General features: G+C 41.7%; 1 protein-coding gene across 2 annotated transcripts in view; it reads right to left on the bottom strand.

Annotated features, from left to right (window-relative positions):
* The window catches only part of LOC117496717 (transcription initiation factor TFIID subunit 4-like), a 124,985-nt gene that overhangs the window by 58,781 nt on the left and 48,824 nt on the right, over nucleotides 1–17,380 (bottom strand). For both annotated transcript variants that reach the window (XM_034148453.1, XM_034148454.1), the window contains 3 exons: nucleotides 16,730–16,899; nucleotides 6,718–6,848; nucleotides 1,847–1,972 (listed from right to left, as the gene is read on the bottom strand). In XM_034148453.1, coding sequence (XP_034004344.1) covers nucleotides 1,847–1,972; nucleotides 6,718–6,848; nucleotides 16,730–16,899 — 427 coding nt within the window. The remainder of the gene's footprint in view (nucleotides 1–1,846; nucleotides 1,973–6,717; nucleotides 6,849–16,729; nucleotides 16,900–17,380) is intronic.

Below are 17,380 nucleotides of genomic sequence, written 5' to 3' on the forward strand. Positions count from 1 at the left end.
CCAGGGCCAGGATGTGACACTATTCTGCTTTTTGGGGTGTTCCCTTTCCTGTAGTGTGTTGTATAGGTTTTCTGTGCATGTAAATGGTCTGCAAAGGCAACAAACCCAAGTTTCTCTCCCATTTGAAATAGTCGAAATGACATTGTACACGTCCGCCCGTCAGTGGCAACGCCGAATATAATGTGTGTCGAAACAAGCAGCAAGGAAAATGACTGAACATTTATTTACTCAACATGACATCAAAACTTATGTCATCATCACACACACAAAATCAAAAAGTAGTTTTAAGGCAGTGTGGTGGTGGTATCTCCCAATTATCAGGAAATGATTTGCTCTCCAAACAAGTGCCAAAAGTTTGAATTCAAACCATCCTCATCGATGCTTATGCGAACCAAATAGCCAAGAGGTAAGCCCTCATAACACAAACGTAGCTACATTCAACTTCCTCACTGTTAATGAAGAGAACTGTTAAATAAATAATGAAAAACTAGATTACGTTGCTCAATCAGGTAGAACTGAACTGACCGAGGACATAAAGCGTCACTATTCACACACATTTCTTCCTGCTGAGGCGATGTCTTTCCTCCCAACCAGGAGCGAGGCTATCTGCTTCTGCTAACATATAAACCCAGACAGGTCATGATGGTGGCCGGCGTTCATCAACTAGGATTTTCTAATATCCTGCATGGCAAGACCCGAGCGTAATAATGCAATTAAGACGGTGAGGTGTGCTGCAATGAGAATCTTTACTGTGGGACATTTGCTCCATTCAAAATTAATTAAATTAACCTAGCTTTCTGCTAATGTCGCACCGCGAGGCATTTTCATTTGCAAAAGAATCTCTCTCTTTTTTCTTTTTGGGTCAGTGGTGATTTTTATAAATTCTCTTTTACTGATAAACAAATGTCTCAATGAGCACCGGGTGGAGATCAGAGAGATGGACAGGTAACAACGCAAGGACAGGTCTTAGGCTCTCAGAGACACTGTGCATTATCTGGATACAAAGGCTCTTCGTTTACATAGAAATATAATATATTATAATATTTGTAATGATTAAAAACTAAATAAAAAGAGAAAGACATGGTATTAATAAGAAAAATGTGTTTAATGATTAAAAAAAACATATATTTTATGTTACATTTCTTCTCAAATTTGTTCTACTGTTCTGATTATTGGATTATTATTAAATCGTTTCAAGTATTTGAGTTTTTATTATTATTTTATGCGTTATAACCCTCACGTTTTTTCAAATGCAAATAATAAAAAAAGTCACATGATGTTCATTGTTTCATTTTTATATTTCGATGTCCATTACAGAGTGTTTAATGATGTGCCTTTGTTTTTGATCAACCCAATGCACCTTTCTCCAAACTGACTGTAATAGAGGGATGTTGTTCAGGTTGTACATGGGATGGGTGTGTGTGTGTGTGTGTGTGTGTGTGTGTGTGTGTGTGTGTGTGTGTGTGTGTGTGTGTGATGCAGTGGGGCTGCGTAGTGTACTGCGTCTCCCCCCCTCGCTGCGTCCGGATAGAGGAGCCCCGAGGCCCGGAGCCTGGGAGGACGTGGGGAGGTCACTCCATACACACTGTCAGCAACACACACACACACACACACACACACACACACACACACACACACACACACACACACACACACACACACACACACACACACACACACACACACACACACACACACACACACACACACACACACACACACACACACACACACACACCACACACACACACACACACACACACACACACACACACACACACACACACACACACACACACACACACACACACACACACACACAGAGGATGAGGTGACAATAGCTTACTTTCGCGGCCTTCAGCAGGATCTCTCTCTCCTGCTCGTCCTTCCTCTGCTTCTCCATCCTCTCCAGCTGCTCGAAGAAGCGCAGCTGCGAGCGAACGTCTGCAGACTGCTCGTAGCCCTCTTCGTCCTGAAGAGGAGACACAGAGGAAATCACTGCCATGTTGAAAGAGAAGCTACAAGTCCCAATGAGGGGCTGCTACTGAGGCTTTGGACACACAATTCAGAGCAGAAATGGATAAAAGGTCTATTTGTGCATGTTATTAAAATGTTTCTCAGACATTAATGAAAGACACATTAAATTTAACACTGAGTGGCAACCCTTCTTAACCTTAACCCCACCTTTCCCTCTTTATTATATATTTAGTTTTTGTCTTTGTATTGTTTTATTATTATTTATTTATTATTTATTTAGTGTTTGTTCCTGTTAGTCTGTACAACACCCTCTTACATGTTGGCTACATGGTCTGTTCTAGTTATAATTGTGGTTTAAATATTGTACGCCTTCAAGGGAAGTTCAACTATGCATGGCTTGTCAATTGATGTACAATAGTAGAGACTAAGCTAGTAGCTTTGAACTGTTGAACATTTCTAACTGTGGTTCCTATCAATGTACCAAATGTCTTTTCTATGAGTCTTCAATACAAATATATTCAAACATTTTATTTTTTTAAACTTGAGTCTGTGCTGCTTACACGGGAACAAAAACGGTTGTATCCGCTACTTTTCTCTTTCGTATAGCCCGTTCGTTCACACGAGGCCGTAACGGAGACGCGGAAACGGACCCCTAAAACGATAACGGGTCCGTGTGTACGTCCTATACGATCATTTTCCTGATAACGATGAAGCCATAGCCCCGCCTCTCCCCACCTCTGCTGCTCACTGCTGTCGCATGGTCAGTAGCTACTGTTAGTAGCTACTGACCATGCTACAGATGTTAGTGCAAAATCTACAGCTCCTCTACCACAACCATCAGCAACAAGTGGACATGGAGAACTACATGAACTACATGTTGCAACATCCACGCGGAGAATAAACAGAAGGGCAACCAGGCAACCATGGCAACCATGCTCGGGGGTCTTCTTCGCTGCTTTTGGTGTATTTTGTGGCGGAAGTACAGCGCCACTTACAGGCCCGGCATATGTACTACAGAGTCTCGAGCGCTTTCGAGCGGTCTCGTGTGAAGGGAAGACTTTTTTGATATCGTTCGTTTGCATTTCGTTTGCGTTCCCGTGTAAATGGGGTCTTAAAGGGATGGTTTGGATTGTTTAAAGAAGGGTTGTAAGATCATTTATAGTGAGTTAATTGCCTACAGTAGATTGCTGTCTGTAGTCTGGATAATCTGACAGGTGTTCCAGCTAGAAATATACATATACAATGAGCTGTTGTTTAAAAACAAAAGACGTCAAATAAAAGAAAGGAAAAACAGCTGCTGAGCTAACAGGAGGAGCAAAATGATAAAGATCGAGTGCAAATTGACAAAAAAGGTTTTACGACACGTATGATCATCATTAAGCGAGCGCGCACATACATTAGTCATTCCTTATCATAAGTTAATAGTAATAAAGAGTTCTAATAAATAGTGCGTATTATGCGAGAAGATTTGAGAAGGTGATGTGTTTTTACTAAAGTACATAATTGCTGTTTGTGTCCTTACGAAAGTATTGAAACACAGTAATACTGATCCCAAGTACATCTTAATGGACTATCATCATCACCGTTAAACTTGTGAATAAAATTAAAAAACTGCGATAAAAAACCAGACATGCCCCGCTGATGAGCCTGAAACATATCTTCATCATTTACTGCATATATTCACTGTACATTTATGTTCAATTTAATATTAAATAATCAATTTCTTGCACAATAATATCCTGCATTATATTTGTTACTGGAAATGTGTATTTCCACATGAATATTTTCCACATGAATATCTTTTTTTTTACTTTATTATGTATTTCTAGTGTCTTAATTTGTTTGTGTGTGTGTAACTATTGCCTTGTTTTTTATGCTGCTGCAACGCAAATATTTCCCAAATTGGGATCAATCTATCCATCCATCCATCCATCCATATATCTATCTATCTATCCATCCATCCATCCATCCATCCATATATCTATCTATCTATCTATCCATCCATCTATCCATCTATCCATATATCTATCTATCTATCCATCCATCCATCCATCCATCCATCCATCCATATATCTATCTATCCATCCATCCATCCATATATCTATCCATCCATCCATCCATCTATCCATCCATCCATCCATCCATCCATCCATCTATCCATCTATCTATCTGCACATTTGGTTTTAACCAACTTTACGCCCGTCTGATTCCGACACACACTAACTTTTTTTCTATGTAAAGACATTGACGCTCCTCTGCATGGTGCGATCACTTCTCACTTGGGAAAAGGCAAAAAGGCACGTATAAAAAAACAACTTTTTGTAGGTCATCAAAAGTTAATAGGATAATTGCTTATTTCACATGTTTGTGTGTGTGGCTCCGATGCAGCTCCGCTTGAACTTGATTTCTATATCACTCTGTTCTATCTGCGAGTGTGTGTGTGTGAGTGTGTGAGTGTGTGTGTGTCAGGTCTGTGTGAAGCCGGGTGGCACTGAGCACAGAGACACATCAGAGGAGGCTCATCGCCAGCACCCCCCCCCCCCCCCCCCCTTTCCTCCCTCTCATCCAGCCTTTTCTTTGTAGCAGTGCTGAGCCTGCACTCCTGCTGAAGATCCTGCTGAAGCCCGGCTGCTCTTTAAGGCCGTCGCTTTTTCTCGTTTGGTCTTTTCATTTCTCTTTTTTTTCCGCTGATGTCAACAGAGTGGCTTCACAGAGCGCCGCGCCTCCCTCACGCACACACCTCATTTACAAAACCACAAAAAAGGAACAGAAGAAGAAGAGAAAGAAGTGCCAAACAAGATGGGGACAGCTGCAGCGATGCTCCTCTTCCTCCCTTGGTGTCAGGAAAAACACATTTTCAAAGTTTCCCCCCCAGTTCTCCCAACGACGCCAAGATTCACGCTTGTAGTGGAGATGGATTTGTGCTTTAAAGTACACCAATTAAATGTGGTTATAGATTTGCATTCAAGGGCTACGAGAGATAAAGTCACCAATAAGGAGAGAGGTACGCGGCGGGAGACGAGCACTTAGAAGTGTCTTTATATCTCAAGTTTACGCTGAGTGACTGAGAAGGCGTCTGTTTATCAACTTAAAGGCACAAAAAGGCTTCTCATATTAACTTTTATGTGTTTATGTTAGTGGTTCAGCTGCATATTCGTCTGTGAGTTTAGACGGGAGATATATATAAAAGTGTTTGTGTGCATGCTGCTGTTTACCGATGTGGGAATGTTGGAGCAGAGTAGTCTATATTCAAATGTATGTGTTTTAATATGTGTGTAAATGTCGCCATGAAGTTTCTTTCCTAACTCTGGTGAGTATCCACCTCCAAGTGTTTATACTACTGTTAACAGAAGTACAGTCGCGTTAACCGAATATTTTCCGTCTATGACCGATTTGTTTTAACAATGACGGAAAAATCTGAAAGCAGTCCGTCATTTTGACAGATTAGAACAAACTCAGAACAGCGCCAAAGCTTCCCCGCAGCGAGGCTCCGGTGTTATGCATGCCCGCCAAAAAGGAGATGATATCGTTTCCAAACCTAACGGTACGTCCACACAGCAGCGTTAAAAAAATCTTCCAACGCTTCTGCCCATTCACTTTGAATGGGGTGACGTCACTTTGCCTCACTTTTCGCCGAACTGCATTGTGGGAAGCAGAGCGGAGCTTTGCTGGCGTTTCAGGCTGCAAAAGTTGAGCAATGTTCAACTTTTGAAGCTTCTGAAGCTTCGGTGGAAGCGTCAGCCAATCAAACCGCGTGTATGCTGGGAGAGACACACCGCAGGTCATTTCCTCATATTCCAAAAAATGGAGCAAGCTTCAACGCACGCCGCTGTGTGGACGGGCCGTAACTTTGCCGTACAAATCATTGAAATGTCTGTGAGTGCTTTACGCTGTGGCGCGCTCCCGCGAGGTGCAGTGGGCATGCATAACCCCGGCGCTAACAGTTCAGGAGCGTCACCCCCCCCCCCCCCGTCAGAGTTGTGTACAGACCGATGGGTAATAATGGATTGTGACAGAAATGTTTTATAACGGTCTTCCTCTTTATGTAAACTGCTGCTTGGAAATAAAGCCCATACTTTCCCTTTTACCATATTGGAGGTTCATAAGTAAAGTTTGTTCTGTCCAACAGTTCAGTTCACATGTTCAGAGTTATTGTTCTCTCTCTTAAAGAAGACATTTGGGCGGGAAGAAATGCTGCTCCAAAAACAAGTTGAAAAACGAATGAAAACAACGTGTTTTCACTTGAAATAAGTACAAAGATCTGCCAATAGAACAAGTTAAAATTAGCTTGGTAAGATTTCTTGAAATTAGAAGGGATATTTAGATGAATCTGATCGCGTAATTAGCTGGGAGAACTACTTTTGAACTATATTTGACCAGAATCAGGACATTTTGTGTTACAATTTAAGCCGCAAATGCTCAAAAGTGTTATGTTTTCTGATGTTAGTTGGTGATTTTCCAATAAATATGTGAGAAAAAAAAAGTTTCATCTGAGATACAACTCAAAATAAGATCTTTTGACTTAACAAGATGATGCATTGTTTAAAAACAAGAGCCAATATCTCACTCCATTGTTACTTCTGAAGTTATTATGTCTTAAATAAACTGTGTGTGTGTGTGTGTGTGTGTGTGTGTGTGTGTGTGTGTGTGTGTGTGTGTGTGTGTGTGTGTGTGTGTGTGTGTGTGTGTGTGTGTGTGTGTGTGTGTGTGTGTGTGTGTGTGTGTGTGTGTTCTTCCTACCTTACAGGAGTCCAGTCGCTGCTGAGCGATGCTGGAAACCTTCTCTACGACAGTTCGAAGTCGTGATTGTGCGGCGTGTGAGATGAACGTGACCGCCTCCATCGGGACGTCTGTGACTCCAAACTTCTTAGCTGTGAAGGACACACACACACACACACACACACAATTCAAACTTTTGCCATTATGACTTCATATTTACTATTTCCCATAGTTGTTATACATTATAAACGTGTATTACCATATAATGCCGTCGTTCCCGGATGTTTATCTTCCATTTAACTACCTGGGTGTTTTATAAGTTTGCATTTAATTTACTGAAAGGGATAAACAGGGTGAAAGCGATTGTTCTATCATCACTTCACTTTTTCAATCTCGAGAAAAAGACAAGCTAAGCAGGTAGAAGGTAATTGTCTCTCTACCAACACACACTAAACTCATAAACAAAGCACAACTCTAATTTTCTACTTATACACACCTACTGTACTCACACACACATTCACACAGGACTGTCTGCATTAGTGCGTGCGATTAACTCCCAGACATAGGACCCATAGCACTGGATCGTTCATTTGTTTCACTGTCTTGGCTTTACTAGCTGAGCGTCTTCGAGTGTGTAAACGACATTGACCATCTCGTATCGTAGGAGGAAGATAATTGAGTTTCCTCGGAGCTAAAAACCATCTGAAGTCATAACAAAAGAGAAGAGGACTTTGCTGGGTTACTATCCGATTCCAACTTCCTTTTAAATTATTCCATTACCATCGTTTTTCTCTCTGGCACCCTTTTAAGTAAACCACACCAATTATTTAAATCAGCTGCACAATGCATATAGTGCAGATCCGCTAAAGCTTTGAAATGGATGGAGGGAGGCCTGTTAGCCTTATGATTACAGAGGCAACACATGTGGCAATGTCACAAGGTCAGAAGAAAAACACTAATAGGCTCCGCTTCCTTAAAAAACAAGATCTTTCAGGGACATTAATATTTCAGAGAAAGTTTAAGAGACTTTTCTGTGAGCGAAAACACGAAGAAATTGGACCGAGAAAAAAACCTCTGGACCCAGAAACACTAATGAACTGAACAGCTTTGATATTGAGTTTCATTGGTACAAAACAGAACAGATAACAGGGATAACCTGCTATACATATTCTAACATCTCCAGTTGGGTGAAATGTTTTGCATTTTTGACATGCAAGCAACGTGGCTGTAGGGAAGGCAACGTCTACCACTTTGGTCGAATCTAAATATCTCAGTAATTATTTGATAGAAGATCATGACCTTTGGCACAGATATTAATGTTTCCCAGACAATACACCCTAATTCAGGGGTTTTCAAAGTCTGAGAAGGTGAGCCTCCCCTCAGAGAACATGAGAACAGCCGCGCCCCCCCCTCCCAATTATTATTGCTATTATTATTGTTGTTGTTGCTATAATGCAGGGGTATTCAATTGCATTTCAAAGAGGTCCAGTAAGAGCAAATGTCATTAAATGCTCTGTTTTTCGCTGTCTACCTTTCTCTTTTTTGAGCACGCCATTTGAAGTTACTCCAACTGTTTCTCTCTTCTTGTCTCGTCTCTGTGTGTTTGAATCTATCGTGCTGACTCACTGACTGCACCGATTTGATTGGCTGAGTAGCATCACCTCCTAAAAACATTAAAAAAATAACTTTTTAAAACCTTTTTATCTTTATGTTTTAAATATGTGTTTTAAACATTTTTTACATTTTCAACATCGTGGATGAATCCTTATATGCTCCCGGCAACACACTGAACATCAACTTTGCCTCCTTATTACACTCACCCCTACTTTAGTGCTGGGAACAATGAGTCTGCGTCTTTGATGCGCACAGGCGGATGATGCGGGGATCAGAGTCCTGCAGGGATCAGAGTCCTGCATTGGGTCGGTACCCGACGGGTGACCCGCAAAAAAAGTGATTCGCGGGGTGGTAAGATTCCTCAGACCTCTCCCCGCGGGACCGCGCATAATCATAACCTCTGCACCGCATCAATCTGCTGCTGAGCGCGCCACATTCGAAATGGCTGAGGTGAAGCTCTAGCGGAGAATACAGCATTGTAAATAACTCTTCCTCAAGAGCGAAATCCAACGTCTGGGAGGCTTTTGGTGTCATGGAGAAAATAACCAACATCCCACGCTTTTTGAGCCAAATACGCAACTGCGTGTGTTAATAATTGCATGTTTTCAGTGCTCCTAGGATATGCGGGTTCGGGTCGGTTTGTGGATCTTGTGCCGACGGGTCGGGTCGGTTTGCGGAACTAATTGTCAATATGTGCGGGATGGCGGGGCGGGTTCGGTATTGCACGTTGCAGGTGCGAGGCGTGAGCGGGTCTTGAAAATCAGACCCGTGCAGGACTCTGGCGGGGATGCAATGTAGACAGGAATAAACGCAGATCATCCTCTGGCTGCAGCCTTGACCGGTACTTGCTTTTGATCAAAGTCAATGCGGAAAACCCGCACTCACACCGGTAGGTGGAGGTGAAGGGAATGAGCACTTTTACAACCTTTTTGGCGAGGTGGGGGAACTCGGTCTCCACAGACAGCCAAAAGTGTGCAAGTGACACTTTACTCATCTTGTTCTCGTTACTTTTTTTTCTCATGCTGCGCCTCCCCTGAAGCTCTCTGGCGCCCCCCCAGGGAGGCGCGCCTCACACTTTGAAAACCGCTGCCTAATTCATTTGGTAATCCTATGACGTTTCTAACAGTACCAGCATGAGGTTCACATTTAGAGTTCTGAGTGAGATGTCTTGAGAAATATTGGATTAAATGCCATGAAATGTAGTACAGACGTCCACTTGAGAAACACATTTTTTAACCAGTTTGGTGCCCGCTGACATTTAATCAGGTCAAATACCTGCACGTTAGTTACATCCATGAGCCGTAACTGTACTTTGTTAAAGGTCACCTATTATGCAAAATCCACTTGTTCATGTCTTTTCTACATCAACATGTGTCCCCTCTGTGAAAAGAGATTCTGAAAGTTTCAGGAACAAAGATTCTCTCTCTTTTTGTCCTGATCCATTTATATAAAAACCTGTCTGAAAATGAGCTGATCAGATTTTGGCCACTTTCTGATGTCATAACGATTTTTTTGGCTTGTGTAACCATTAGCCAATCAGCAACCAAGGTAACCCCCTCCCCACCTTATCACCTGAATCTCCTCCTAGAGCACCATTAGCCGCGTTCACACCGGAGTACTTTTCCCCGTACTTTTCCCCTTTAGTTCCGTTAGTACCCCTTATGTCGCGTTCACACCAAAAAGAGTACTTAGTGCCGGGAACTTTTACATTTTTACAACATTTTTAGTGCCTGCTGAGAGATGGTACTTTCTTGGGGGAAGAAAGTGCCCCAGTTCTGATTGGCTGGGCGAATTGCAAACCACGCTGGGAGTCCCAGCAGCTTCTATTGAAGCCAGTCCCCAACTCCGGGGACTTCCGGCCGGGGACTCCGGGTGGCAGTATACGCCGTGAAGTGGTTTGCGGCCTGCCAGTAAACCCAAAGCAGAAGAAGACGAAGTGACGTCAGCGGCATCATTTGCGTAATCTTCCCTCATGGAACTTATTCCGGTGTGAACGCGATCGGCTCTTAGTTCCATAGGGCAACTAAGTGCTGGGAACTAAGTACGGCAGAGTACTTGGTGTGAACGCGCCTATTGTGTTCTTTTTAACCAAATATCTCTCAGAGGGGCGTAGGGAGGGGCTCCTTATTTTCATCTGAAGTAACAGACAGAGAATCAGCACTTTTGAAACAGGGCTGAAACAGAGGGGATTATGGGATGCTGCAATGATCTGTTTGGTGTTTGGAGCCAAACACTTCAGAGACATGTTTTGTAGATATCTGAGACCTATAATATATTGATTAAAAACAGTATAATAGGGGACCTTTAAGTTATAATTAGTACATTTTGGAAAGCTAAGACAGTGAACATGATGAACATTAGCGTTGTCATTGTGAGTTTGTTTAGCATGCTGACGTTAGCATTTAGCTTAAATCACTGATATATATACATTCAGCCTCACAGAGCTGCAAGTGTGGCCCTCTCCATGTTTGAGATCTATCCAATTGTAAATATGTCTTATAATGTGTCTTTAAAGTAATATATTGACACAAAGATGGCTTTAAACAGAAGGAAATCGCTCACACATACAGAGCATTTTCACACGTAGCCGTACTTACACCCAATGTTGTTTTAGGAACTACATTACCATCTATTATCAGAGTATTAAAATGAGACTTATTGGAATGGCCTTGTTTTGATATAACAAGTAGGAGTTATGTAAACATAGATTATGTATTCATGTTTCCCTTTTCATTCTCCTTGTCATGCGGCTGTTAGATAACACTGTATGTTCTCACGCAGGAGCTGTCTGCTCATCACTTTCAACACAACAGAGAGACACAATCTGCATCGAGGTCTAACTGGAATATTTATTTAGTCTAGAAACTGGAAAGTATCCATAGAAACAAGGCTATGAAAAGCAGCTGCTAGTGAACCAGAAAATGTCCAAACTACAGTAGTTGTTTCCTCTTTAACGACAAAAACACAATAACCCAAGATCCTGAGACACTTCAAACACTCCTTTATTTCTATGACTGGATCTCATGTCTTACATTTATAACGCTGATATATGTGTGTTTTCCCCAGGAGCAGGTCATGCTACTTTCACGGTGAAACTGACATGATGCGAGCGCAGCATGAGACTCTGCCTTTGTTTTGAAGGGGAATTAGGTTCAAGGAAGTATGGTTGAGAAAAACTGCATATTTATTTCTCTCATAACAAATCACAATGTGTTTTGTGTCAATGCTGTTTTCTTTCAAATCAAACTTTATTTATAGCACTTTTCATACACAATACTAGACCCCCTTTCATATGTAACCTGTTACATATTCCTTTGTAATAAATGAAAGCAGTTCAAACTAAGAAGTTAATAAACACAGGCCTGAATAAAACACGAATACAAAAAATGATTGAATAAATAAATAAAATAGCAATAAAATAAAAATAAAAAGCTTATTTTAGTTTTAGTTTATTTTTTTGTAATACATACAATTCTCTTTAGCCATTAGTTTGTGCTGTTAAGAGATATTGAAAATGAAAGGCTTATTTTAATATATTGTGTGGTCCTAGAATCTGATCATTTGTAGATATGAGAACCTGTGTGTTCCCTGCCATCTGTGTGTGTGTGTGTGTGTGTGTGTGTGTGTGTGTGTGTGTGTGGTGTGTGTGTGTGTGTGTGTGTGTGTGTGTGTGTGTGTGTGTGTGTGTGTGTGTGTGTGTCTTCATTACTTTGAGGAGCTTTTCTAGAGAGCTCCAGCTGTGCCTGTGTTCTGGTTCCTGAGATGGGGGGCCAGAGAGCTGCTTCTGAAACCCCCCCCTCTCTCTATACCGAGGCTGAAGGACCAGCCTGAAGAAATATGAGGGGAGGGAGATTTGGGGAGAGGAGGGCAGCACAAGTGTTTGTTTGGAGGGGATAAATAAGAGAGATATGATAGAAATATGGGGAATCAGGACGCTTCAATTGATTTAAAAGATGTACTACAATCACCACTATGCAGTTGTATGTGTCCAACAACTACTCAACGTTTCTCCAAATGGTTATCAATTAATCATTTGTGGGAAATATTTATAAAAATGTCAACTTTTAAGAAATTCAGCGTCGACTTGAGATATCATGTTTACGGGAATGGGATGTTTGTGTGTGGTCACAATGGACTTGGTTATTACAATCCAATCAAAGTTCATCATGGAGTGGACGTTTGAGCCAAATTCGGAAAATGTACTTCAAAGGATATCACATACAGTATATATATGGTGGACATGAGGTGGACATGAGGTCAAAACGATCTTTGACCACCATAATCTAATCAGTTTATCCGGGGGAAAAAGGACGTTAATGCCAAATTTAAAGAAATTTGCCAAATGCGTGCCTGAGATATCGTTGTACCGAGAATGGGATGCATGTGAGGTCACAATTACCTTTCCCAACCAAAATCTAATCAGTTCATCTTTGAATCTAATCGGACTTCTGTGCCAAATTTAAAGAAATTACCTCCAATCATTCCTGAGATATCGCCTTCAAAAGGAAGCTATATCCAATGGATAAAGCAATGAATGCCTTGGGTCATGGTACATAATAAAACACACATGTAGGAACTAGTGATGGGAATTCCGGCTCTTCTTGGTGAGCCGGATCATTTGGCTCGGCTCACCAAGAAGAGCCGGCTCTTTCGGCTCCCAAACGGCTCTTCAGTTTACCACATATTATACCTTTTATAATTCAATCAAATGTAGCCCTGTTTTGACTAATGATTTAAATTATTCAATACATCCTTTGTACTGAAGTATTCAAAAGTAAAAATTACATGTTTAATATCAATTATTTGCTGTGGCCAATTGTTTTCATTGCATTTACAGACCCTTGTATCTCTCTGATACCACCCAATGAATGCACAGACTTGTTTGTAGAACCACGCTACACAAAGCAGATAGCAACACAAAAACTTAAGCATAGACATTTAAAAAAAGGGGCTACTGTATCGACATTTTAAAATTATATTTAAAGAAAGGGCCCTGACAAAACAGCAGGGCTCTATTTCAGTATTAACTATAGAAAAAAAGACAGCAACAGCTGACATCAAATCTTTGCTGAGCCCAAGGATAATCATAAATAAATAACATAGTGAAAATAAATATATTGCAATGCTCAGTACAGCAGCATCCAACCGTCTCTAATCATAAAAAAACATAATAAAAATAAATGTATTGCAATGCTCAAAACAGCAGCATCCAACAGTCTCTAATCCTTGGATATTACATGTCACTGCATGCATGCACGGAGCAGCTGTAGCGCGGAGATCATCATATCATTCTGTCTTGTATTACTTAAAAAAAAAAAAAAAAAAAAAAAAAACGGCTCGTTCGCGGGCGCGAGCCGGCTCCCGTCGTTCACTTAAAAGAGCCGGCTCTTTGAGCCGGCTCGTTCGCGACCGACACATCACTAGTAGGAACCCACAGAGCTAAGATGGCGCCGGTGATGATGGCTGCCGTGTTTTTGGCTGCTCTCCAACTCTGCGTTTGTTTACTTTTCGTTGTGTGCTTTTAACTTTGTCCGCAACATGCGAGCCAACCACACCAACTGTACTATACAGTTACACATTTCATTTGGCAGACACTTTTATCCAAAGCGACTTACAATAAGTGCATTCAACCAGGAGGGTACAGAGTAACAATAAGCATGTAGGTACATTAGTTTGAACTATGCCAAATCATTCGAAGTGCTAGTACATTAGCTTCAACTAAGCCAATCCGTTCTAAGTGCTAATACGTTAGCTTCAACTAAGCCAATCCATTCTACGCGCTAATACGTTAGCTTCAACTAAGCCAATCCGTTCTAAGTGCTAATACGTTAGCTTCAACTAAGCCAATCCGTTCTACGCGCTAATACGTTAGCTTCAACTAAGCCAATCCGTTCTAAGTGCTAATACGTTAGCTTCAACTAAGCCTATCCGTTCTACGCGCTAATACGTTAGCTTCAACTAAGCCAATCCGTTCTAAGTGCTAATACGTTAGCTTCAACTAAGCCAATCCGTTCTACGCGCTAATACGTTAGCTTCAACTAAGCCAATCCGTTCTAAGTGCTAATACGTTAGCTTCAACTAAGCCAATCCGTTCTACGCGCTAATACGTTAGCTTCAACTAAGCCAATCCGTTCGAAGTGCTAATACGTTAGCTTCAACTAAGCCAATCCGTTCTATGCGCTAATACGTTAGCTTCAACTAAGCCAATCTGTTCTAAGTGCTAATACGTTAGCTTCAACTAAGCCAATCCGTTCTAAGTGCTAATACGTTAGCTTCAACTAAGCCAATCCGTTCTACGCGCTAATACGTTAGCTTCAACTAAGCCAATCCGTTCTACGCGCTAATACGTTAGCTTCAACTAAGCCAATCCGTTCTAAGTGCTAATACGTTAGCTTCAACTAAGCCAATCCGTTCTAAGTGCTAATACGTTAGCTTCAACTAAGCCAATCCGTTCTAAGTGCTAGTACATTATTACAATATGTATAGAGATTTCATTGGCTGAGGTGCAGTCGAAAAAGGTGTGTTTTCAGTCTGCGATGGAAGATGTATCACTTTCTGCTGACCGGATACATGTATATAGACTTTTTGCACTACTTTTTATTTTGTATTTTATTATATATGTTGCCTTGTTGGAGGAGCTCAGGTCAGAATCATTTCACTGCCATTTCTACACTGTAGCTTTGTGCATATGACAATAAAACCTTTGAATCTTGAAATTGAATCGTTTTGCAGGAACAACCAGGAGGCAGGAGAGGTCACAGTGTAGCTCCAGCAGGATGCTCCTCAGTAACAGAGAGCTTTAGAGCTGCAGAGGTTTCTGATTGAGTGGAGCTGGCAGGCGGGGGGGCCTCCCTCGGACTGCTGTCAGCTGAGAGCGCGGAGAGGCCCATCACTGACACAACTACCCTGCATAAGTGCCACTTCCCCAGCAGGGGGCGCCTTAGCCTCCTGCCCTGCATCACGCTGAGTGCCCCCCCTGAGGAAAGATTTATATTTTTAAACAACCCCTTCTGCCTCGAGGTGACGGGATAACAACCGCGCCGAGAGTCCACGTAACGAAACATGACCCGCGGGCTTCCGTGCTGCACCGAAGATACTTTAATTAAGAAGAGAGCGCGAGACTCCCCGTCACGTGGCGTTATGCTGAGTGTTTCAAGATCTGATGCACAGGAGCAAGATGTTTTTATTTTGAGTAATACAGCTCATTATACGTTTTCACAGGTTTCAGTGTGCAGCGAGAGCCGACAGGATATTTCAAGCAATAAAAAGCACCGCCGGTAGCAAGAAGAGGTAATGAAGACACTATCACTCTCCTGTGAGGCTGCAAACAAACCTCTCCGCCTGTATCGATTAGCACACGCAATACTGTGCCTTCAGAGTGTCAGTAAAAACAGAGAAAGAATCAAATCTAGCTGCCAAGTCTCATTCCTCTAAACTCTGTTCCTTTAGACCAGAGGACAATCTGACAGCCAGCCTTCAAAAGACAAACCCATAAAGTATTTATGTGTGCGCCTCGGGTCCAGTGAGTTCAGACAGCCACTGAAGAATTCATTAAAGGAGGTGAAAGAATTGTTAAGTGTATCAAATTTAAACCAAGGCCAAACAAGAAAAGGCTCAGACTGAACCACTGACAGAGAGAAAATCAAAACTGTCTTTAGTGATGACACTATAAATACAGAAACAACTTGTTCCCAATGCAAAGAGAACAGTTAGCGATTTCATCAGCCGGGATGTTACTGGGTTGTTGCTCAGAGAAGAAGAGAGGGGGGATTCTCGCTCGTTCTCGAACAGCAGCTCCTGTACGAACATTATCGAGTTAAATGCAGAGGTGGGAAGTAGTGGAGTACTTCGTTACTGTACTACAGTACTGTCCTGTTCTGATATCAGTACTTTACTCCACTACTTATTTTTCGGACGACTTTTTACTTTGACTTCTTACATGTTGAACACAAATACCTGTACTTTCTACTTCTTACATTTCCCAAACAGGCTGGTTACTTTAGTTTGAATGTGTGTTTGGTGGCGTGATCATTATTATTTAGAGTCATTGCGTGCCTATTGATTTGAACACGATCCGTGTATCCATCATTTCCTGGTCTTCTCTAAAGAAGAGGGACCAATGAAAACTTGTTGTCATGTTGCCGTTGTTCAGCATGGAAACATTCATTAGCTAACAATGACATTATTGTTCTATTAATATAAAGGGAGGTCAGGTACTCTTTAAAACAGCTGGGAGTTATGGGTACTTTTTACTTAAGTACATTTCAAAGCCCTCTTTACTTTTACTTGAGTCAAGAAGTTTAGTCAGTACTTCTACTTTTACCAGAGTATTTTTAAACACGAGTACCTGTACTTCTACTTGAGTAAAGGATGTGTGTACTTTGCTATCTCTGGTTAAATGTTTACGAGTCTGTCCTACCTGTTTCCAGGATTCGTCGATGGAGCAGTCCCGGATGGAGGAAGGCTTCGTCTTTACACGAACGGATGTGCGTTCCCACCAGCTCAGAGTTGGTGGCGAGTATTCTGGCGCTCTCCTCGTTCAGGTTCACCCCGGCCATGGAGGCCACGTCGTTGATGTCATCATCGTCCCTGCAACATGGGAAATGGAAGATTAGCAAAACACATACAATTGGAAACTTTAACTAACAATATGATCTGTTCTGTGACAAAAGACGAAGTTTGGTGGCGGCTTGAAGGAGCTTGGGATCATGGGAGTTTTCACCACCATCGCCGTCACTGCAGTCAGTTTTTACCCGATTACTTCATTTAACAGGTTTTTACAGAAAGCCGAGTTATCCAGAGTTGTCTCATCTATCAAACACCAACTAGCCCATTGATAAAACTGGTAAAAACACTGATTAAAGTTTGTTAATTTTAAAGATTATTGTTTCTCCAACGCTGCTTGGTAGAAAATGAACTGTTGGCTGGGAACCGAAGGTCGATTGGAGTTTGCTTAGCTAATTCCTCTGATTACATAGGATCTAGACGTTTAGGAGGATTTTAACGGAAGCAGAGTTATCGGCAGAAGTTAACCTTTTCTATAACTAAAGGACACACTGAGTAAAACCAG

The sequence above is a fragment of the Trematomus bernacchii genome, unplaced genomic scaffold (genome assembly GCF_902827165.1).
Source record: "Trematomus bernacchii unplaced genomic scaffold, fTreBer1.1, whole genome shotgun sequence".
Taxonomy (NCBI): Eukaryota; Metazoa; Chordata; class Actinopteri; order Perciformes; family Nototheniidae; genus Trematomus; species Trematomus bernacchii.